General features: G+C 32.5%; 2 protein-coding genes across 2 annotated transcripts in view; one reads left to right on the top strand and one right to left on the bottom strand.

Annotated features, from left to right (window-relative positions):
- The window catches only part of LOC135953161 (uncharacterized), a 123,136-nt gene that overhangs the window by 30,999 nt on the left and 65,799 nt on the right, over positions 1–26,338 (bottom strand). Inside the window, exon 2 of the mRNA XM_065502882.1 lies at positions 24,337–24,539. Coding sequence (XP_065358954.1) covers positions 24,337–24,539 — 203 coding nt within the window. The remainder of the gene's footprint in view (positions 1–24,336; positions 24,540–26,338) is intronic.
- Positions 1–26,338, top strand: part of Vps13D (vacuolar protein sorting 13D) — an 862,750-nt gene that overhangs the window by 822,148 nt on the left and 14,264 nt on the right. The gene's annotated exons all lie outside the window — the stretch shown is intronic.

Below are 26,338 nucleotides of genomic sequence, written 5' to 3'. Positions count from 1 at the left end.
GAAGTTCTTGGTGTATTTTTTTTTCACACTCGTACACTAAAATTGGAAGTGCGAAAAAGTACAACAATGGCTGCAAACGAAGTGCTCCTTTTCTGGAATAAAGCACGAATTCCGACCCGAGAGTCTTCGGTCATAAAGCAAATTGAGAAGCTGTACCAGAAGTGGAGGAAATTGAACAAGAGCTCAACAAGAGGAGGAACGTCGCATAAAGTAAAAGAGGATAAGTTTGTCGAAGAATTAGACGATCTCTTCGATATTGCTCATGTTAATGCACTCACCACGATTAAAATAGAGGAGGATAAAAAGTTTTTGCTTGCACAGAGGAAAAAAGGCCGCCCAGGCAGCATGATTGGCATTGACATGGCTCTTGTAGTCATTGAAAAACGAAAATTGGAACGAGAAGAGGCAGATGGACGGCGATTACGAGCAACTACTAAAATTAATACCTTAGCAATGGGTACAGTGTAATTCACATCATCTACCGAATCGTCAGGCAATGTTGGCGCTGGTGGAATGGAATTGGACGCTCTACCGACGGCTTCGGAAGTTGTTAAAAGAGGAACACAGTTATTTATCAATGAACGGATCGTTTCTGCTTTGGATAAATGCATATTATCTGACCGAAATGCAATGCATTTAATGGCTGCAGTAGCTGAAGGACTTGGTCACAACGTATCAAATTTGGTATTAAATCGCTCGTCAATTCGAAGATACCGTACTGCAAATCGACAAAAAATCGCTGATTTTGTAAAGGCGAACTTACATGTAAGGTTACTTTTCTTATACCAATTTAATTTCAATACTAATATAAATATTTTATTCCATTACAGTTGAAGGCAACAGCATTTTTTGTAGTGCACTGGGATGGCAAACAGGAATGAATAAGATTGATCGCCTTCCGGTTATTGTAACTAATGGCGAAATCGAACAAATATTAGGCGTTCCAAAACTATATTGTGGAAAAGGCAAAAATATTGCAGCGGCCGTTTATCAACTACTGGTAGAATGGAACCTTTCGAAACGAGTTCAAGCCATGTCTTTTGACACGACATCATCAAACACCGGTGAATTTGCAGGAGCTGCAGTTTTACTTGAACAGTTATTAGAGAGAGATTTGATGCATCTTCCATGTAGACATCACATATATGAATTGGTGCTAAGAGCTGTGTTCGAAGAAAAAATTGGAAAAACTTTTGCTCCAGATATGTCTCTGTTTCGCCGTTTCCAGCAGAATTGGGAAAAAATCAATCAGAATGCATTCGAAACTGGAGTGAGCGATGAGATCGTTGCTTCGAAATTAATTACTGCTCCAGATGACATCATTACTTTTTGCATGGTCCAACTACAGAAAAGACAACGTCGTAACGACTATAAGGAACTATTGGAACTGGTTGTTTTATTCCTTGGAGGCGATTTTGGCGAATATAAGTTTAAAGAATTCATACCTATTCACCACGCACGATGGATGTCTAAAGCAATTTATTCACTGAAAATATTTATGTTCAGATTCTTTGATTCAGATGTTTCGTGTGACATAAAACGAAAAATGTTGGCAATTATGTGCATATATGATGGAAAAGAAATCCTTGAAGAAAAAGACAAGGAAGTTCAACTTGAAAAAGATGAAGAAACTGGAGAAGAAGATGATGATTGGGATGAAGATGATGAAGGACCTATCCGAAGCATGAAAAAAATTTCGGTTAATTTTGCAGAAGTAACTGAGCAATTTTTGTCGAATGACTTGCGCGCTTTCGTAACTGTGAAAACTATAAACTTTTTTCTACGCTTCAACTTGCCGCATGAATTTATACGATATCCGCCGGAAACGTGGCCACAGCGCGAAGATTATCAGCAAGCACTAAAAATTGTTGAAAAAATTCACGTAGTAAACGACACCGCTGAAAGAGGCGTGAAAATGATGGAGGACTACAATAAAATATTGTGCAGGAACGAAGAGGAAAAGCAATATTTGATTCAAGTTGTCGGTGATTATCGCAAAAAATATCCGAGTTTTGAAAAAAGAAATTTAATATAGCATAACATAATTATTCATAAATAACATCAATAAACTAATTTATTTTATTGTAATAGTAATTGTATATATTTTTTTTCTATATTGGAAAATTTTCGTGAAAATTCAGTTGTTTTGTATGGGGACCCCCTGAACGGTTTGAGATAGGGGGTATGTTTGTTCTAGAAAAATATTGGGGGTACGAAAATAATGGGGGTTGCTCATACATTTTACCTACATACGGGTTACTCCTGAGTAGTTATGTACCTTTTTCTATCCATTTACCCATAATTTCGTTCTCACGAACTTTGACCCTCGTGCGGCACGCCAATTTTTAACCGATCGAGCTCAAATTTTTTTCAGATTTTTTTTTTATCCTAACCTCACACAAAACTGCCCTTCGTTTTTGGAAAATCGAAAATAAAAAAATAAGGTCCACCTTAACATATATATGGGGCATTTCACGTCAAGTGAACCAACTTTTGAAATCGATGTCTTCCGATCGCGATGAAATTTGCACCAATGTTAGTTCTATTGGATAGTAATTCGGACACCATTTTTCAACAAGATCGGTCAAGAACTCTCTGAGTTATAGGAGGTCAAAATTTGACATTTTGGCCAAACAGGTGTTTTTTTTTATCCATATAACTTATTACCTATTGTTCTTAGCAAAATGTGTCCCAAATAGTTTAGATAGCTATTTATTCAATCTTTCGAAAAAAAAAATTAAAAAAATTTAATAAAATATTTTTGATTTTTTTTTTAAATCAAAAATATTTTTGACTTTTTTTTTCAAAATGGGCCCTTTTTATTTTTTTTTTATTTTTTTTAAGAAAGCTTAGGTCTTTTCCTAAGCGACCTATATGGTCGCTTAGTGGGATGCGAGTGGGATATCTAACAAAAAAAATATTTTGTAACTCAAGATTTAAAATTTTTGAATTTTTTTGCAAAATCAAAAACTTTGACTTTTTTTAAAAAAATGGACCCATTTTTTAATTTTTTTTTTTCTCAGAAGAAAGCTTATGTGTTTTCCTTTAACACCCTTTTTGTCGCTTAGTGGGATGCGAGTGGGATATCTATAAAAACAATGTTTTGTAACTCAAGATATACAATTTTTTACTTTTTTTTGAAAAATCAAAAACCTTTTTGACTTTTTTTTCCAAAATGGACTCTTTTTTTATTAATTTTTTTTCTCAAAAGAAAGCTTAGGTCTTTTCCTTTAAAACCTTTTTGGTCGCTTAGTGGGATGCGAGTGGGATATCTATCAAAATAAATGTTTTGTAACTCAAGACAAAGGTTTTTAAATTTGCACTATTTTAATTTTTTTCATATTTGTGTGTAAACCTTAAAAATTAAACTTACGCAGAGAAACTAGACACATTAGCCTTTCCGATGGTATGTAACATACCCAACTAAAATTTCATAGCCTCGATACTGTAATACCCATAATATGTTAACCTCAGGAATAAAAATCACTTTTTTTCTATGGAAATGTTGAATAATTTAATTTTGTTATTTATTTGTAATAATAATTAATTTAATATATAATAATAATAATAAAAAGATGAATAATTTAGTAAAATTTAATCTTAATCACAATAGATCAATTTATATAATAACTATTTTTACACTTAATTTATGAAGTTTTTAAATTTTCAAATATCCATACTTTTATCCTCCTTATTTGTCACCTTTATTAGCTGCTTTTTTTTGTCAATCCTTTCTTGGCGTTATTAGATTCAGCTACTGATTTCGCTGCTGGCTTCTTTTTTGGCTTTGGAAAGAAATCGCATTGAGTAGATGCAGAAAACTTTTTTAATTTGAGTCTTCCATCGACAAGCGGTATGAAAGCATGGTATTGAGCAGTGCCATCGATTGTTACCGCAGCATCGAATCTGCTCTTTAGTGTTTTCAATGTTTCCTCATGATCCTCTTTGCTACTAAAAACTATTTTAGTTTCTTTACAATAATTCTTTGCCCAATGGAATAAAGCAGTCGCATCTAAGATGCGATCTTGATGAGAGCACTGGAGGCTATACTTCGCTGCATTTCTTTTGAGGTTTGCTCCAATACCATCACATGCTCCTTTACCATGAGCAGTAGGATGAAAATGCCACTCAGCTGGCATTCCAAAATCTTTTTCATGAGCTGTAAGATTTGCGAAGCTACTTTTGTTTTTAAAATGTTTTAAAAATGTTTCTACTGTAAATTTTGATTTTAGATAATTTAGTATTATCTTCTGGTACTCATAAACTGCAACGGTGTCATGTTTTAAATCGTCGGGTATGATTGCCATACTTTTGTGTTCCAGGTTTTCTTCTTTCATGTAGTAAATAACTACTGTGAATATAGTTGCTTGGTCGTTATTGAAGTGGAATGCTTGTATGGAATCCTGAAGAACATATTTATAGTTCTCTGCGAAATCAAATGAAATAATGAATTCACCAGACTTCAGATGTGTTTTCAAGTCCTTGAAGAATGACCACTGTTCTTTGACTAAAAAGTCATGGGTTCTCAAATTTAGCAATCCTCTACACAGTTCTTCCACAAAATCATCCACATTTAAAATTATGGTTTTCAGTGTGCATCTTTCAGTCTGAAGCCAAGATTCAAATTTTAACTCCTCAATACATTCTCGATCAAAAGAGTTGATTAAATTTTCTTTGATGGATGTGGTTTCCGGGCAATTCGAACATTCACCTAAGTGGCAAGAAGTTGTAGCATTAGGGAACATAGTCAATTTAAGGCAATCGCGGTAATGGTGTAAATCTTCTGATGAATCATCTTTTAAGTAATTTAAGTTGATTTCCTTCAACATCAATTTACCATTTTCATGGTAAATACAAACACATACTGTGTGAGTTCCGCTGCTTCCTGCCAAAACGCAATGTTTTGGCCTCAGTTGTGTAAATTTTGTGAATCCAATTTTGACATCCTCGTATTCAGATTGAAATGTTGCGAATAATTCATTCAGGTTACAGAGAACCATTCTCTTCTGCATTTGAACTTTCTTGCCATCGATTCGTACAGACATCCAGTCTTTCATCCCTGGCATCAGGCGACTCATATCATCTCGCTGATAAAACTGAGTTATTAGAGATTTAGTATCGCAATCCAAAGTTTTTCCCTTCTTTTTGTTTGGGAGTGTGAGAATCCCATGCTCAGCAACCAATTGTTTAGCAATTCTTGCTTTTCGTTGAGACGTTCCAAACTCAGTCATTGTTTTTGCAGAACTCCATGTTCTTGGAGCAAGCGTGAGAAGTTGAATTCTTTCAGCTTCACTCTTTTATTTGTTCATGCATCCTTATGGTATTGGTTTCGACACTCATTCGTTGAATTTGAAAAGTTAGAATAACCATCATCATCAACAGTTCTGTCTTCATTCTCGGAATTACTTTTGTCTTCATCTGGAATAACTTCAACGCAAGGCTCATTACTATTCAAATTCGTTCAACTTTCCGAGCTCTTTCCTGCATGATCCACAAATTTTCAATCGTTTTGACAGCGTAGGGAATTTTTTTACTAAGCCGTCGGAAATATTTCGCATATCTGATGATCTGTGGTTCATTTTGTTAAAGGGATTAAAACAAAAAGACGAATAAATTTCATTTTCAACCTTAGCCTTTTTAGAAGTCGTAGACATTTTGAATTTTGTAAGTATTTATGTAAATAACACACGTCTTAACTTTAACGCTGTTTCTAAAAAACTGATTTCCGTATGTCTTCAGAATGACAATAAATAGTTTTTTAAGATCATATAGGTAGTACGTTTTAATGAATGAGTCTAAAATCTTTTATTAGGATCAAGAAGGGCTTACATACTAAAGTACCTAGTTTAACCAAATGTTACAAATAATAATAAAAATAAACCACCATATAAATAACCTACCTGTCAACTTCTACCTCTCCACCCACTTCTTAAAGTCAAATGTCATAAAATAATAAATAAACTGGTACTTCGGAGAAGGGCCATAAAATATTTCCACTTGATTCCAAAAAATTGTTTCTGGGGCACCTGATATTTTAACAATGAAAATCACGTGCGCTGAAAACTACCTCTAGGATTGACTAAAAAAGCCGCAAGATACAAAACTCAGACAAATTTTGGGGGTGGAAAATTAATATTGCACCCATCCAGTGGCTATTATCGGTCAGTTGTTGTGGTTTTTATTTTTAAGGTTTTAGAAACACTTACACACAAATATGAAAAAAATCAATTTAAAAACATTTGTCTTGAGTTACAAAACATTTATTTTGATAGATATCCCACTCGCATCCCACTAAGCGACCAAAAAGGTTTTAAAGGAAAAGACCTAAGCTTTCTTTTGAGAAAAAAAAATTAATAAAAAAGAGTCCATTTTGGAAAAAAAAAAGTCAAAATGGTTTTTGATTTTTCAAAAAAAAGTAAAAAATTGTATGTCTTGAGTTACAAAACATTTTTTTTATAGATATCCCACTCGCATCCCACTAAGCGACAAAAAGGGTGTTAAAGGAAAACACATAAGCTTTCTTCTTAGCAAAAAAATGGGTCCATTTTTTAAAAAAAGTCAACAAAGTTTTTGATTTTGCAAAAAAATTCAAAAATTTTAAATCTTGAGTTACAAAATATTTTTTTTGATAGATATCCCACTCGCATCCCACTAAGCGAGTTTTTTTATTTTTTATTTCTTAAAAAATAAAAAAAAAAAAGGGCCCATTTTGAAAAAAAAAAGTCAAAAATATTTTTGATTTAAAAAAAAAAAATCAAAAATATTTTATTAAATTTTTTTAATTTTTTTTTTTCGAAAGATTGAATAAATAGCTATCTAAACTATTTGGGACACATTTTGCTAAGAACAATAGGTAATAAGTTATATGGATAAAAAAAACACCTGTTTGGCCAAAATGTCAAATTTTGACCTCCTATAACTCAGAGAGTTCTTGACCGATCTTGTTGAAAAATGGTGTCCGAATTACTATCCAATAGAACTAACATTGGTGCAAATTTCATCGCGATCGGAAGACATCGATTTTGGTTCACTTGACGTGAAATGCCCCATATATATATTCGATTAACATTAAATTTGATTTCATTACATTTATAAATTTCATAATTTTTCATTATAAAAAATTAAATTAATTAATAAAATTACATACATATCGACGGCTTAATATCAAAAAGGCGTAACTCGATTTTTTGTTACTTTACTGGAGAAGGAAAAAACTTAATAAAATCTATAAAATTTTAGACACAAGAAAAGTTTTAATGCTATTTTGAATAAGAAGAGACTTCACATTTTATTTCTCATTTAAAATGTATTTATTTTTATTTCAATGGAGTTATTTAATATACCCTTTTTATATTGATATTTTTGAAAAAAGTAAGATATATAATATAGTATAATACCCTACACCAAGTAAATGAGTAAAAATATTGGTACCGTGAAATAGCTCCCAAATGAAATAACTCCCAATGAAATAACTCCCTATGAAATAATTCCCATCAAAAATGAAATAATTCCCAAACTTGAAAAATGAAATAACTACCAAAGGGTAAAATGAAATTATTCTCAATAATCGGCGGTTTCACAATTTTAAAAATATTACTCCCAAAAAAGCGAAATCCGAAGCAATTTATTTATGTAATCTAAAATAAGGAACTTCAGAAGTGCAATTATTCTTCGCTTACCAAACATTTTTTGCATTGCGGGCATATGGCGTAGCGCAAAGTTTTACTCCTCTGGGATGTGTCAAAAACTGGCTTCACTCAGAAAATTTGTTTTGCATTGCCGGCCTTTGGCCGGGCGCTAAGGTTTTCTCCTCTAGGGTGTATCAAAAACTGGCTTCGCTCAGAAAAGTTTTTTGCATTGCCGCCCTTCGGCCGGACGCTAAGGTTTTCTCCTCCGGGGTGTATGAAAATCTGGCTTCGCTCAGAAAAGATTTCTTTCATTGCAGAAAGGTTTTATAATGCCGGTTTTTGATACACCCCAGAGGAGAAAACCTTTGTGCCCGGCCAAAGGCCGGCAATGCAAAAAACTTTTCTGAGTGAAGCCAGTTTTTGATATTTATGGGTTCTGCTTTTGCAAAGTAGAACCCAACAAAAATAAAATAACTCACAATACGGTGAAATAACTCCTAATTCACAAAATAAAATGAAATAAAACCCAACAAAAATTTCAATGGGAGTTATTGCATTATGAAATAACTGCCAACAAAAAATTATGAAATAACTCCCTATGCGTTAGGAGTTGTTTCATAATGAAATAAGTTTTTTTTTTTTTTTCAATTTTATTTTTTATTTATTGTATCTTCATTCATGAACTAACAACAAGTACTTCAAATCTTATATCTAATATTTATAATTTAATTAGTTCAGCCAGTGCCGGACGAAAAATTGTTTATTCACTTAGCTTTTATTAAATTGGCATTCTTCCTTCTATTCTTTGGATTAGGTCTGCTGTGTCCCTCCTTCTTAACCGAGTGTGGCCACGGTTATTTAATATGTTGCGGGCCAGTGGGTTTGGGTGAATTTCAAGTTTTTTTAAATATTTTTCTGCATTTTTCGTGATCTCAGTTTTTACAAGGGGCACGTTTAGATCTTTGTGTATATTCGCATTTTTGATATACCAGGGGGCAACTGTGATCATTCTTAAAAACTTGTTTTGGCGTCTTTGGATCTTTTCAACATTTGACGCTGAGGCCGTGCCCCATAGCTGTATGCCATAACACCATATCGGTTTTATGATCATGTTGTAAAGTAAAAGTTTACAATCTAAACTAAGCGTAGAGTTTCTACCAATAAGCCAATTAATTTGAATTGATTTCAATTTCATTTGAATCAACTTTGCATCTATATGACTTTTCCAAGTAAGGCGACGATCGAGATGTATTCCGAGGTATTTCACTTCCGATTGTTGAATTATTGTTTGGTTATTGATATGAATAGGGGGCATGATTCTCTACGCAATGTAAATGTTATATGGGTACATTTTTGCTCATTGACTTTAATTTTCCATTGTTTTAACCATTTTTCTAATTCAAATATGTGATTTTGTAAGTAACGAGATGCTTCTTGAGGGTTTTCATGAATGCTTAGAATAGCAGTATCATCAGCAAATGTTGATGTATGAGTACGATTGTTAGTTGGCATATCAGACGAATATATCAAATATAAAAAGGACTCCAGCTTCAATGGGTTGGGGACTACTTAAAAAGTCTCCTTCTTTAACCTTAAATGTTCGACCAGTTAAATAGCTTTCCAATAGCTTATGCGTGTTTGCGGGTAAATTTTGACTCAGTTTGTATATTAAACCATCATGCCATACTTTATCAAACGCTTGAGAAATGTCAATAAAGAGAGCGGAACAATATTTCTTTTCCTCAAACGCTTTTCTTACAATATTTACAAGTCTATGGGTTTGTTCGATAGTACTGTGTTTTCTTCTAAAACCAAATTGATGATTCGGAATACAATTGTTTTCAATTAACATCGGGTACAACTTGTTCATAAGTATCTTCTCAAATAGCTTTGATATATTGGACAATAGGCTTATTGGTCTGTATGATTCTACTTTTGTGTGATCTTTTCCCGGCTTAGGTATCATGGTAACCAGTGAAACCTTCCATTCTGGAGGATAATATTCAAGGCGTAATATAGCATTAAAAATAAAAAGAATTATTTTTATTGCTATCCGGGGTAGCTCCATAAGCATCTTGTTACTGATTTTATCAATACCAGGTGCTTTCTTGGAGTTTAAATCAACAATAGCCTTTTCGATCTCTCGAATCTCAAAACGTAGGGGTACGACTGCTCCAAAATGGGGTACAACAGGTGGCAACTCAATTGCTTCATTTGATGTGTTCGATGTAAATACGTTTTTCAAATGATTAACAAACAGATTCCCTTTTTCAGTATCATTTCTTGCCCAACCACCACTTGAATTTCGCAAGGGGGGCTTACATATGACAGGCCTTTTAAGTCTTTTTGTTGCTCGCCATAATGAGTAATCCGATTGCGGGGTTGCGTCCAGGCTTTCTAAATATTTATTCAATGATTCCATTTTTCGAAATTCCAAGAGCTTTTTAAGTCTTTTTATACAATCTTTAAGCTTCGATTTGAGTTGGGGGGATCTGTGCAATTGCCACTCTCTTCGAACTCTTCTTTTTTCATTTAAGAGCCGCAGAATAAATTCTATTATATCTGATTTGTCGGGGGGTTTGGGTAGCATGTTGAGCAGCCAGTTTGAGATTTTTATCGAAATTGATAAGAGAGTGATCGATGTTTTCTGGTGTTCTTAGCGGTATGTTTTCCGAGCAATGTGTACTGAGGTATTTTTTATATTTGAGCCAATCAATTCTTGTGCCTGTCATCGCTAAAGTACCAGTCGGGGATACAATTTCTCGGGGGCTCAATAAAGTAACAATAGTGGGTGAGTGATCTGAAGATAGTTCCATCGAGGATTCAACTTGAATCATTTCTCCAGGGATATTTTTCATCACGCTAAAATCAATAACATCCGGTATTTTTCGTGGGTCAGTAGGCCAGTAGGTAGGTTGGCCGCTCGAAATCACATTCAAACCCATTTTAGAAATTGTATCAAACAAAACACGACCTTTAGGGGTAATCAGTCGTGATCCCCAGAATGTGTGCTTAGCATTATAATCGCCAGCAGCCAGGAAAAGGGGGCCTAGTGATTTAAAAAATCTATTATATTGACTTTCTGTAATTGAAAATCTAGGGGGTGAGTATATCGATGAAATCACTAAGTTTCGATGAAAATCTTCAAGACAGATTATAGTAGCTTGAAGATAATCTTCGCAAAGATCACACATTAAGTAGTGTTTGATTCGAGCTTTTATTAAAATTGCCGAGCCTCCGCATGCTCTACCTCTGGGATCTTTGGTATCATATATTACGTATCCATTTATTCGAAATGAACTTCTGGGCGTCAAATAAGTTTCAGAAACCAGCATTATATCAATTTGTTGGTTTCTTAAAAAATATTCGAGTTCGTTTTTGTGTTGGCGTATGCCGTTTGCATTCCAGAAACATATTTTCAAACAGTTCATAGCTTATTTAGGATAGCTTGTAATAACATGGATTGCATTTTAAGCATTTCCTGCATCATATTACTCATAGAGTTGGTAAAATTGTTAACCGATTTCACAAGGGTCTCTATTGTAGCTTCCAGTCGACTAAAATTAGAAGTGGGATGTTGGTCTGCAAATTCCACATTGATATTAGGGTTATTTTCTTTTCCTATTGGTGGGTTTTGAGCAAAAGTTGGATTCGTTTTTAGAACACTAGCTTATGAACCTTTATTATTCATGGTTTGCGAGATTTGGGGGTAATGGGTATCAACTAGGTTCTTTGATTGCACAGGATAAATACCGGGTTTCTGTGTTAATGTTCTTTTAACTATAGAATATACTGGGCATCCTCTGTAATTTGCTGTGTGATTTCCGCCACAATTGCTGCATTTTTTTACTTTTGAGTCGTTTTTGGATTTATCGCATTGGGTAGAACCGTGCAATTCTCCACACACCACGCAAACAGGGGGTAGTTTGCAATATGCCCTAGTATGACCATATTCTTGACAGTTTAAACACTGGACTGGTCCCGATCTCTTATGTGGCTCTTCTATTGTAATTTTACGATGCAATAAATATTTTAAATTGTAAATTGGGTGTGTTTCATTTTTCTTGAGATTAACATCACCTGGTTCTAGTTCAACTCTAAACATTGGTTGGGGAATTTTCTCGCGATTTCTAATGTTGACTACATTTTTTATTTTAAACTTGTTATGTTCCAAAGCAGCCTTTATATCTTCAGGATCTACACACGAGTCAATACCCTTAATAACAATTTGAAGCCCTTTGCTACTCTTCAATTGGTATGTGTAAAAACTTTGTTTATTGTTTTCAAATTCGGTAACAACCTTACGGAAATCATTTTCATGATTTACCTGTATCTTAGTCTCGCTTATGTTACCTCGCTTAAAAGGTACAACGTAAAAAGAATTTTCTCCGACCAACGAGATTAAATTCTTAATTAGAGCATTCGAATTTTGCTCTCTCAAATAAATAGGAGGGGGTTTAGACGACTTGGGTAATGTTGGGTGGTCAGCTGCTTCATCTTGCAAAATAGAAAATCTGTTTTCGGTAGTTTTCCTATCAATTTCCCTATCTTTAGGAATTTTTGCGGTTGATGCGATTTTTGAGGATCTTGGGCTGCGTCCTCGTTTCAGTACGGTAATGTACCTATCAATTCCCACTTGGATTTGTGGTTTTTGTGCACTATATTTGGGCTGAACATTTTTAGGTGTTGCTCCCGTACTATGGTTAATTGGGTTTGTACTTACTGTGCAGGTTTTTGTTTTAGGGGGTGAATTATTTAGCATACCTTCAGGCGCTACTAAAAGTTTACTTTTGGTTACCATATTTCCATCAACATCTGTCAACGGCAAATTTTCTTTTGTTGTACAAACACCTTTCGTAAACAAAGCGGGGGATAATGAACGAGCTCGATCACTTTGTTTGGCGGTCAAATACAAGCTGTCATCAACTCTTGTATTTTTGTTTTCTTTCGAATTTTCTTCAACATTCACAAACACATGCATTTCTGCCGTTCATGCTAAGCCTGCGCTCACTATGATTACCACTTGAGAAACTCATAAAGAGTATACTCTGTTTATTTTTTTGCACTTGCGCTCTTTATTGGTGGAAAAAAGAAAACAAACACCAGAACGAAAATAATAAAAGATAACTTTAATTGGCACTTTTAATATTATATTTTATGACTTAATCAAAAAACGATTGTATATTTAAATATAATTTCGCGTCCATTCGCGTTAAAGATATATATATATTCTTTTTTTATATTTAATTTATTTTTAGCCGTCAATATCATAAAAAAACGAGATATTTGCGGAGATAGAAAAAAACACGTCCGTTTAGCTTAACTATACAGTCGTGAAATAAGTTGGGTGTTATTTCATCTTTTCGTGGGGAGTTATTTCATTTGGGAGTTATTTCAATAATTTATATTCGTGAGTGATTTTCGGAAGTGGGCCTTATATGGGAGCTATGACCAATTATGGACCGATCACCATAAAATTAGGTCGTGTGATTTATGTCTATATGAAAGTTATTTATGTTGAATTTTGTGTATATACTAACATTTTTAAGTGATTTAAGCACGTTAAAGTGATTTTCGGAAGCGGGTCTATATGGGAGCTGACTAATTATGGACCGATCGTAACAAAATTTGGTGACATGAATTTTGTATATATAAAACTTTATGTATAATCAAATTGTGAGTAGTATAATTGGAACCGATTATGGCCTATTGGCTAGGATTCTGTTACTGAATGAATAAATAAAAAAAAAAAAATAAAAAAACTTATTTGGAGCGAAATTTGTGTAGATACATATGTATATAAATTAAACATTTATGACCGATAAAGTCCAATTTCGAGAGGACATTTGTATGGAGGCTAGGTGAAATAATGGACCGATTTCAGCCAGTTTCTAGTTGGTCCTTGAGCCGAAAAAATAATATGTACCAAATTTGATCGAAATATCTTCAAAATTGCGACCTGTACTCTGCGCACAAGGTTTACATGGACAGCCAGCCAGGCGGACGGACGGACATCGTTTAATCGACTCAGAAGTGATTCTAAGTCGATCGGTATACTTTAAGTTGGGTGTTAGACTAATATTTTTGGTCGTTACAAACATCTGCACAAACGCATAATACCCTATCCACTATGGTGGTGTAGGGTATAAAAAATTACTCACTGTAGAGAAAGTAAACAACTTAGTTAATTGATTTTTACAGCTAGGCATGCAGAATTTTATCTATTTTTACCATATACCCTATAAATTTATTATAAAAACATTATTTCTAAATTTCAATAAACCCCACTTTGATACCATTTGAACCCAATGTACATCGCTAAAGTTTTTTGATACGAAAATAAAGAAATATTGTTAAAAAGTAAACAAAGGTTAGAAAAAGTTTTTATTTGTTGGTCTGTCGAATTATTGAAAATATAAAATATGTATATATTTGAAAGTGGTAGGTTTTTAAAATAGAAAACAAACGGTTAACCGGTTCCAGAATATTTCTCAAAATAAGTTAATTTGTTCCTACCTTTATTATTTAAGTGGCCTAGGGAATATGTAATAACTTTACAATTTATTTTATTGAGTTTGGTGTTTTATATTTCTTTAGAACGAAAATTGCGTTTATATTACGATTACTTTACATTAAAATAAAAACATACTTATTTAATGAAGAAATGTTTGCTAAAACGGGAAAAATACACATTTTCCCCTACAAAAAAAGACATTGCGGCTTTATATTTTTTAGAACATGTTTTTGCAATCCCAAGAACAATTCGGTGGGCCGATCGAAATTCGCAAATTATTTTTTTTGCTCACTTTAATGTAAATTTAAGAAATTTTTTTATTCCACCATACTGGTATCTATGTACTAAATATGTAAATGATATTTAAGTTTTTAATGAAAATAAAGCATTTCATTTTATTAATAAATATATTCCAAAAATAAAGCAAGTGATCATTATTCAATATAAAATATAATAAAAAATATCAATAATTTTATATTCTAAATTTATTAATTAATAATTTTATTAAATTTATTTTTTAATAAAAAGTATTTTTAATTAAGATATAATAAATATAAGAATTTCCTATTTATTTCTATTAACAATAATAACATTTAAATTTCCTCTGTGATATGTAAACACAAAAACCAAAAAATCATACGATTCAACCTAGCTTCATAAAGTGTGTGTTGTTGAACACAAGGCGAATTTACTACAGGTGAGGTTAATAATCCAGCTGACTATTTTTTGCTCGATATGTTTTTTCACTTCTATCTGTCAAAGTTTGTTTACATTTCGTTATTAATTTAAATTAACGTTTTTGTTTCTTTTAATAAAAAATATAAAATAGTAGAAAAGTGAATAATTGATAATATAAAAGTGAATGGAGTACTTATTGAAAGTAATTTTCACGTATTTATTTTCACCCCTGTTTTTGATTTTTGCAGTCTGCTGTTGTTTAGCTGTTTGACAGTTAGCAAATAATTTTACAAAAACAAAGTACATGTTGTTTTTGGTAAAGTTGTATTTGTTGTAGAATTGGGTATACCTGTAAGTAAATTTGCCTTGGTTGTACACACATTTTAAACAACCAGCCAAACTAGCCAGTCGTACTATTCAGTCGAGATAGCAGTTTTTGTTACACTGCGTAGTACGAAATAAAGACCTGCACAAGCTGCATAGTTTAACATGAAGACAATTGCCACATGATGCTTTTGTCATGTCATGTTATGTTCTTTTACCTACTTAACAGCAACACGCAAAGGCAATGTATATCAAAACAAAAAACAAATGCAGCATCATTTTAACAACATCATAACACACACAACATTAAAAAAATTAACAGATGCATGGATGACATGGAAAATAATTTCAAGTCATTTAAATCATGTATGAGACATTTTTTGTATGAGATGATTTCAATTCATTTGTAGTATTTACTGTGTGCAATAAGAAAAAAATTACTATAAAAATTGGAAAATTTTACAATATTTAGTAATATTACCTGCTATATTATTACTTAACAAGTAAGAGTGCTATATTCGGCTATGCCGAATCTTATATACCCTTCACCTTTGTTGTGGATGCATTATTATTTTTTATAATTAGTATATATGTATGTACTTTCAGCGTACAGCATCCTAAATTTATCAAGAACACAAAAAACAACAACAACGCCAAACGAAACAGAACACCAAAAGAAAAAACAAAAACAAAATACGCAAGGCAATGAAACCAACACACATCCAAACATACGTTTAATTGTATAAAAAACAACAACAACGCCAAAAGAAACAAAACACAAAAGAAAAACAAAACAAAATACGCAAAGCATGCACATTCAAACATACGATTTGTTGATTTTTTGTCAAAAAAACCAACACACAACCAAACAAAAGTTTAGTTGTATAAAAAACAACAACAACGCCAAAAGAAACAAAATACGCAAAGCTTGCACATCCAAACATACGTTTTGTTGTTTTTTTTGTCAAAAAAACCAACACACAACCAAACAAACGTTTAGTTGTATAAAAAACAACAACAACGCCAAAAGAAACAAAACACAAAAAAAAAACAAAATACGCAAAGCTTGCATATCCAACCATACGTTTTGTTGCTTTTTTGTCAAAGCATGCAATACATTGTGTTTTTTGATGAAATTTAGTTGTCTCGGATTTTTGCTCATATCTCCGTTATTTATGGACGGATTTTGCTGATTTTAAATAGCAAAATTCTCGAAAGTATGTCTGACAGAATTGTTGAAGATTTGGATCCCGGAGATATCTGGGGCCTTCAGAAAATTGATTTCAACAGACAGACAGACAGACGGACATGGCTTAATCGACTCCGCTATCTATAAGGATCCAGAATATATATACTTTATAGGGTCGGAAATGAAAAATGTAGAAATTACAAACGGAATGACAAACTTATATATACCCTTCTCACGAAGCTGAAGGGTATAAAAAGGAATGCGTGGAATATAAGCCATAAAATGCCAATAATTTTCATGGAATTAAAAATTTAATGTTTTTCACATACATATTTTAAATACTACCTGCCATAGGTACAACCGCTCGAATATTATTAACGGGACATTTAATAATTACATTGCTAAATAAAATAAAACTCCATGAACAAAGCCAATTGGCCTATTAGACGGTGTTTAATTAAAGAAAATTAAATTAATGTATAAATCCTTAACGGTGAAGTATATAATATATTTAATGATATTAAAGAAAAACGTGTTTATTATACTCGTTGTAAAAACGTGTTTAAATTTAATGAAGTGTCTCTGAATCTTTCGAGGCATAATTGCTACAAAAATATAAATCTACGAAAATGTTCCAATGGAACAAATGCAACTGCCCAACGATTTGAAGAAAAAGTGTAGGGCATTTATTGCGTAACTTCACAGAATTTTTTTTCCTATTTTTTGTTTTCAAATAAAATCTAGGAGGCTTGAACCAAATTATTTAAATTTTCTAGTATATTTTTATGTTATTCAAAAATGTTTGAAATTTTTCTTGGAAAATATTTAATTTTTTTATGATTTTCAGCTATACAATGAGAAAATATGGGCTAAATTTACTGCATTTTTTGAGTTTTAATTAATTATATTATTTACGTTTCAGACTTTTCGATACATTTAGAAATATTGGCCAATATTGGGATATTATACAAAAATATTTGAACTACATAATGCAATTTATTATAAAATAGCAACAAATTTGTGTAAAAAAAAGCAAAAATTTCCTTCATGTACAATTTTATAATATTTATGAATGAAAAAAGTTTGGAAAAAATTCATGTTCGATTAATAATATTTATTAAAAAATTCATTCCAATTATGAATTTCTTTTTCCTGTGTTACACTTTATTATTTATATTTTTTAAAAATCCTTATATTATTTGCTCTAAATATTTAAAAAAAATATATAATGCTAAATAATAATAGTTCTCAGATTTTCACAGTTCAGCAGTTGTGTACAATTTCATTCTGCTATGCAATTTTATTCTGCCTAACAATGCGACACTTGTTAACATCAATTCAACTCAAGCTACCACACATAACAACAGCATCATCAATAGTTATAGACATGACATGGCACAACACGGTTTTCGCGGCGCGAAGACATGGTACAACATGGTTTTTGCGGCGCGATGACATTGAACAACATGATGTGCGCGTCGACACAACAAAACAAAGCATCAAATTTTGAAGTAAGACATTTTTCTACAAAATGTTGTCTTATGCAGGCCTTTAGTACGAAAAACAAAACTCGAAACTGACAATGCGTAAATGTTTTTGCTGCTGAAGTCGTGTAATCAGTTCGGTAGAGTTGAAAACTGAAACATGACGGCTGCTGATTCGTTTGGCTGCTGGAAAAAAACAAAATCGATTGCTGCTTGCTGTTGTAATGTGTGTGCACAGTCAACTGTTCTCAGTAAGCAAATTGTTAAAATTGAAGACTTAAACTTTTTTAAGTTCAGTCGTTACATGAGACTATTTATTTTGGTGCTGAATATTAAACCCTGATTTGTATTTAATCAAAACGTTTGTTTATATTTTTTTTTATTTAAATATAATTTCGCGTTAAAGATATTTTTTTATATTTGTATCCGTTAATATCATTAAAAAAATAATTGCGTAGATAGAAAAAAACACGTCTGTTTAGATCAGTCATGGGCAAACACATACCACCATGAGTATATTTGTGTGCGTTAAACAGCAGAGAGATGACTGACTGCACTGACTGTAATAAAAGAGAGAAAATCATAAACATAAAAAAATCCGCAACATAACATTGCTTCTACAAATGCTAAACAGCAACTGATTTGATTTTGATCTCTGAGATCGTAACAAAGCAACAAACAAGTCAAGGCGAATTTATACAAGGTGGAGTCAGTCAAACAGCTGATAATTTTTTTTTCGCTTTTTGGTTCTAACAGTTGTCAAAGCTTGTTTTTATATTTAAATATCTACATATTCCAATCGTATTAACATAATATTTATTGTTTACATAAATAAGTAAAGCCCTCACTATTCAATTATCTACACTATATTAAGTTTAAATACTTATTTGTTTAATTCTTCATTTTGGTTTTTTGACATTTGTTAAGACCAATCGTTGTTTTTGTAGAACTGACACCACCCTGTATGAATTCGCCTTGAAACAAGTGGTCATTTCAGTAAAACACAGACACACTAATACACACAAGCTTATAGTGTAGGTGTGTCAACAAAGCGTCAGCAGAATTTTTTGGCCTATGAATCCTAATTTTGCTCGTGACTGGTTTAGATCCATGGTAGGCGTTCATATTGTTGAGGTTACGATGATTTTCGTCAAACAACCCGAATGTGAACAAAAGAGCGTAATAGAGCGTAAAAATACACACAATTCATTCAGTTTCTTGATGTTGTTGTGGATATTTTATTTTTTACCCAAAAGAGCACACAAATTAAATGCCTCTTTTTTCGTACCACTGGATAGATTAACTACACAAGAGTGTATTTATTTTGACCAAAATAAACTGCATAATTCCAGGATATTGTACACTATATTTCTTAATTATATATTTTTATGGAATTAATTGTTTTTTTTTAATTTAAAATAATTTATACATATCGTTACCTTAATATATAAAGGCCCTAACTCGTGTTTTTTTGTAAGGCCAGATTTTCGTCATATCATATTTACCCAAAAAAACTCGAGTTACGGCGTTTCTATATCAAGGTACCGACATAATTTTTCTCAATTTCATTTGGAATTTTCGCAATTTGAAATCGAATTTCTCTATTTAAAATTGAAATTCTCAAAATTTCAAATAGATATTCTAAATTTCATTTAGAATTTTCTCAATTTTATTTTAAATTATCTGAATTTAAAATTGTAATTCTCAATTCCATTTGGAATTTGCTCAATTTAAAATGTAAGTTCTGAATATCATTTGGAACTTTCTCGAAAAATTAATTTCAAAATCTAAATAGTCTGTCAAAGGTGACCACCAAAATTTTTGGGTGGTTCAGTCGGAGTTTGGGGTCCATCGACAGAACCCCGCTCTGAGACAATCCATGTTTAACATTACTGTGGCTGCTGCTGTGACTGTTTCACGGAATTTCCTCTCTGCTTGGTGTACAGCGGAGGGAGTTGAAGGTGCGTTCATCGTCGGGTAGGTACGGACAAACGATTAATGGTAAGCGGTCTGTCGTGGTTTTCCAAGTAAATAGAGCACTTTTAATTAAAATTAAATTTTGAATTACAAAGTTTCTTTATTTCAAAATGAGGTCGCGTCTTAACCGCGATACAAAAACGAGAGTCATTACAAAAAAACCGTAAGTACATACATAAGTACCGACTATTTATTTGATTTGACTAAGCTGTTCGGAATAAATATGGAAGAATATGTTATTACAATTCTCTCACCCTTATTACAAAAATTCTAATTCTAAAATACATACAGTGCCGGACTTAAATATTCACACAGCATACAGATTTATCTTTAATCTTCCATATTTTTTAAACGAAGGCCACAACTTTCGTACGGGTTTCAACCAGGGTTTCGAAGAACTACTAAAAGCAGTCGCATTTTACTGAATAGTTAACTTTTTACAGTCTCATGCTGAAAAAAAAGTAACTAGTTTCAGTTTTTGATCACATGGTTACTGAAAACAGTTGACTGTGTACACACATTACAACAGCAAGCAGCAATCGATTTTGTTTTTTTCCAGCAGCCAAACGAATCAGCAGCCGCCATGTTTCAGTTTTCAACTCTACCGAACTGATTAAACGACTTCAGCAGCAAAAACATTTCTGTGTGTGCTGCTTACGCATTGTCAGTTTCGAGTTTTGTTTTTCGTACTACGCAGCGTAACAAAAACTGCTAGCTCGACTGAATAGTACGACTGGCTATACACTTTATGAAGTGGAATCGTATGATTTTTTTTTTGGTTTTTGTGTTTACATATCACAGAGGAAATTTAAATGTTATTATTGTTAATAGAAATAAATAGGAAATTCTTATATTTATTATATCTTAACTAAAAATTCTTCCTATTAAAAAATAAATTTAATAAAATTATTAATTAATAAATTTAGTATAAAAAATTACTGATATTTTTTTATAATATTTTATATTGAATAATGATTATTTGCTTTATGATTTTTGGAATATATTTATTAATAAAACAAGTAAGAAAGTATGGTCGGTCTTGACCGAAAATAATACCCTACACTAAGTTAAAGAGCAAAAACATTTTTCTTTTAAAATTTCAATAATTTATATTTTTGGGTGATTGGCGCAGATCACCAAGTGTTGACTTTTTTAAGTACCTATTTAAGTACCTTTTTTTTTTGTCAAAACATTCTATTGAAAAATTTCATTCTACATACCCTTATTTTAATTGATTTACATACAAACTATAACTATAAATTTTGTATGTACTTTTAGAGAACAAAAATAGTCTCTTAATAGCTTTATAAGCCTTTTAATTAATTACAGTATATATCGATCAAAATATTATCGATATTTTGTTTTCTCTATATGTCAAAGCAGTAACTAAGCTAGTTATGAATTGTGAATAAGATCTACAACTATCTATGAACAATTTTTTATTTTCTGTTTTACTAGTTCCGACTTTAGTTATGATTTCTGAATATGCGCCATTTAAATTTCCTCTGTGATATGTAAACACAAAAACCAAAAAATCATACGATTCAACTTCATAAAGTGTGTGTTGTTGTACACACATTTTAAAGAACCAGCCAAACTAGCCAGTCGTACTATTCAGTCGAGCTAGCAGTTTTTGTTACGCTGCGTAGTACGAAAAAAAAAACTCGAAACTGACAATGCGTAAGCAGCACACACAGAAATGTTTTTGCTGCTGAAGTCGTTTAATCAGTTCGGTAGAGTTGAAAACTGAAACATGGCGACTGCTGATTCGTTTGGCTGCTGGAAAAAAACAAAGTCGATTGCTGCTTGCTGTTGTAATGTGTGTGCACAGTCAACTGTTTTCAGTAAGCAAATTGTTGAAATTGAAGACTTAAACTTTTTTCAGTTCAGTCGTTACATGAGACTATTTATTTTGGTGCTGAATATTAAACACTGGTTTCAACAAAATATTTATTAACGTATAACTTATTGAAATATATGGAAAAACTAAACATAAGTTGGCACATTTCAGAAAAAAAATTTAAATAATGTTTCGAAGTTCGATTTTAAGGGGACAAAAATATTCACACAGTTTCTAATTTTTAATAGGAAAATAGTTTTTTTTAATAGTTTAATATTTTGTGGAGTAGCCTATCTTTATAATGACTTCTTTTAATCGTCTTGACATTGAATCGACCAATTTTTGGTGACGTCAGCTCCAATATTTTGCCATTTTTGTAACAGGACTTCTTTAAGTTGAGTCTTACTAATAATATGGTGCTTTCCTTCACGTTCGGCCAATTTATCCCACAAATGTCCTATGGAATTCATGTCAGGTGATTGCGGAGGAGTCGGGATAATGTGGGGAACATGATGCACTACCCATATTCAGACGTCATGGGCAGTGTGTTTGGGGTCATTGTACTGTTGATAACAGAAATATTCACAAGCTTTAACTTTAGAGCACATTGTAGTAGGTTTTCTTTTAAAATATTAAGGTACACTGTTTTGTCCATTGAACCGTCGATGAAAACTAAGTTTCCTACACCAGATGCAGCCATACAACCCCACAACATGACCCCTTATCCACCATGTTTGACAGTGTTTACTACATTGTTATTTTCCAATTCATCTGTGGCAATTTTGTTTTTTTGGTGGAAAATTCTCATGATTGGCAGATTATCAGTGTTAAGTTTAAAATGAGGAGCGAACAAATACTCATGAAAATGTTGTACCGAAAAACCGATTGCCTATCAAGCTGTGAGTAATTTTGCTCCGCTGGTGTCAATGACATTGATGCATAGGCAACTGGCCTTTCATGACTGTCGACAATGTGGGACAATATACCCGGAATACCCGTTGGACTTGCATTGCATGCTAATTGGACCTCCAGGCCGGGGTTGTGTGGCATTAACACTGCAGCCACACGATCAAGTTTTTCTTGATAGTCTTTTACATAACTGTTTGTCAAAATTTATAAAAATTGAAAGCTGTGAAGTAGGTTGCACTGGAATACAATTTTAGTACAAATTGTACAAAAAAATGTAATCAGCTGTTTTCTTGATTGAAAATTGAAACACCAAATTGAAAGAGAAATTGAAAGCAAGTTCGTTTCAATTCATAAAAGTGTGAGTGTATTAAAACTTAAAATGCAAAACTTGATCGTGTAACCCCCAAGTAAAACACGTTCACTTCAACGCTGATTCTTAAAAATGTGAGATACATAACCTGCTTGTTTGAATGTTTGGTATAAAACGCACGTAATATGTTACCATACCTAAAAACCGTTTTACTTCATCTGCATTCTTAGGGGTGGGCATGTTTAATATTTATTTTGTTATGTTCCACGACATGACCTTAAAATTCTATACTCTCCTGAAAAAATTAGCATTTCGCACTATTAAGGTGTATATCAAATTCCCTTAATCGGCTCAAACAAGCTTATATGTGCAGATTATATGTGCACTCTTCCATTGTACTCTCATGGACAATTATATCGTCAAAATGTAGCTGTTTTAATACCAAATGATAAACTATTCATCTTGTATGTGCCTCGATGGGTTGTAATTGTCTGTACAATTGCAGATTCTTCATCATCAGGAATATGCAAATAAGCCTTGTAAAGGTCAAGTCTACAAAAAATTTAGAGTCACGAAGACTATTAAAAATATCACCAATTTTTCTAATGGAATAGTGTGAATCCATAAGACGTTCATTCACTCCTACTTTGTAATCCACACAAAACCTAACACCCCGTCAGCCTTAGGTAGGTTGTCTTTGAAATTATGCCAGATTTTTCCAGTTCATCCAACTCTTTATCAACACGTTGCGTCAATGATTACGGAATTGTTCACTCCTTGGTATAACTTGGGGAAACATTCTCACGCAATTTCAATGAAATTTTATACTGGGGGTACACCCTATTTTCTGTTCCAAAACCTCGGGAAATTCTTTAACAATATCATCAATTGCACTCACCTGTTTAATAACATTTGTTGTATTGATGTCTAAATTATTTAAATCGATTCCCAGTCGCCTGATCCAAGAAGAACAATGCAGAACAGAAATCTCGTACGACGTATAACTCATCGGTTATTTCAACATTATTATATTTTGCACGGAAAACGATATTTGTTGGAAGTGGTGGTGTATTAAATTTTAATTACTTAAATTGACACCTGGGCAGGAATGTATATCCTGAGCCAGAATCCACCTCGAATTTCAGATTTCTACCTTCGATATTTAGTTTGTATTGCTTAGAGAGGATGGTATTTTGTAATTCGCCAATAAAAACAAGGGTAGTTCACGTCACTATTATTTACCCTTGCGAAAATGCGAACTTTCGCACAATCATAAAAAGCAAGATACAAGATACGTACGGTTGTATGAAAGTTCGTAATATCGCATTCGTAAAAATTGGTGACGTGAATTACACTATGAATAGTAGTAGGATACATTTTGCACAATCGTAGCTATTTGCGGAAACTGAAAATTTAGTGCACCACCTCCAACTCTGCTTAACACAGATGATGTTGTGTATATAAATAAATATATAATACTTACATCATTTGAATCAAAATAGAATATAGCTCCTTCTACATCATTTTTTACTGCATTTGAAATTGAGTTAATATCTTCACATTCAAAAAGTAATACTTGAGTTTTATAGTATTTCGTGCAAATACACAATTTGTGTGCTTTTAAATTGCATGAATCAATACATGTAAGAGGTTCCAAAATACTCTGACCGTTAATGCGTAACAATTCTGAAACCAAAAATTAATAAAATATGTACATAAAGTATAAAATACGATTTTATAAGAAACATGATAGAAACAAGTTTGTAGATATACAGTAAAAAATTAGCTTATAGTGAAACAAGTCTTTGATTCACTAGTTGAATGTCTGTAAGAAAATATTTAAATATTAAAATCTAACAACTTATCTAAAGGTAGGGTCAGACTACGCAAATTATTTGACACAAGATGTTTCATGTGTTTGATCAAAACTAAATCAAATAATTCATGGGTTGATTTTGTGGTCACACTGTACACATTTATTTGCCATATTTGTTTAATCAAACTACACCGAAATACTATCAAACACACGAAGAGGAAAATATATTTGTCTTGTGCTCACATTTATGGAAATATTTTGTCTAAATAATTATTAAATAAAGCTGCAAAAAACTTAAATTTCTTTCATCAATAAAAAAGACATTTCTATAATGTAAAATATTACCAGATTTTGCTTTACATTTGAAAGTATTGTGAAATTTCCGTACTTTTATTTAAACGTCAAATATTTAATGTTTCTAGTTTGAACAGAAAATATTTTTGCACGGCAAACAAGAAATCAGCTGAATTTGGTCAAACAAATTTATTTGCCAATAAGAAAACATTCTTGTAATGTGACCAATATGAGACCACTAAACAGCAAATATTTTCCTGCATTTTGGGAAATTTTTTATTTGATCTCGCAATTTATTTGCAAGATCAAACAGCGTCAAATAACAGCTGTTGCATCATGTGTTATCGCAAAAGTAGTGTTGCTAAGGAGTGAGATCGAAAAATTCTTAACACACGTTTTTCATTACATTTTTTAACCCAAGTATTATTTGAATTTTTTTTTGATCAAGTTACCTTTGAAAAACATGTCAGTTATTATGTGTAATGTCAATTATATTAATTTTTTTGTTAATCTGATTAAAATGAGTGACCAGAAAAAAGTGCGTACTGAAATTATTAAATATTTTCAACAAAACCCAACTTGGTCTTACAAAAAGTTGGCCAAGCATACAAAGGTCTGCCGTCAAACTGTTTCCAATGTTATTAAACAGTACCGGGAGAACTTGTCAGTTGATAGAAAACCTGGTTCAGGTAGAAGGAATGGTCCACATGATGTTTCTAAAGCCAAAAAAATAGAACGCATTTTCAAAAGAGCTCCCAACACATCCGGTAGGAAAGCAGCCCGGTTAGCTCAGTGCTCGGACTATTTGGTACGAAAAGTTAAAGCTAATGCAGGTTTAAAAACATACAAGGCTCAAAAAGTTCCTGACAGGAACGCTACTAAAAATTTAGAGGCCAAAAACAGAGCACGGAAATTGAAGTCAAGTTTTATAAAAAAATATTCTTGCTGCATAATGGATGACGAAACGTATGTTCTGGCAGATTTTTCGCAACTTCCAGGTCAAAAATTTTATGTTGCTGATGCTCGAGGGAATGTTGAAGAAAAGTTTAGGACCCAAAAGCAGACAAAATTTCCCAGAAAGTTCTTGGTATGGCAAGCAATATGCAGTTGCGGCAAAAGAAGCCACTCATTTGTTACAACGGGCTCTATAAATACCGAAATTTACATCAAGGAATGTTTACAAAAAAGGCTGCTTCCATTCATAAGACTTCATAATGTGTCCACTTATTTTTGGCCTGACTTGGCATCCTGTCACTATGGCAAACAAGCCCTTGAGTGGTACAAGAACAATAATGTGGTATTTGTACCAAGAGAGGCAAATCCTCCAAACTGCCCGGAGCTAAGGCCAGTGGAGAGATATTGGGCTCTTGTTAAA

The sequence above is a fragment of the Calliphora vicina genome, chromosome 3, assembly GCF_958450345.1.
Source record: "Calliphora vicina chromosome 3, idCalVici1.1, whole genome shotgun sequence".
Classification (NCBI taxonomy): domain Eukaryota; kingdom Metazoa; phylum Arthropoda; class Insecta; order Diptera; family Calliphoridae; genus Calliphora; species Calliphora vicina.
This window is presented reverse-complemented; position numbering and strand designations above follow the sequence as displayed.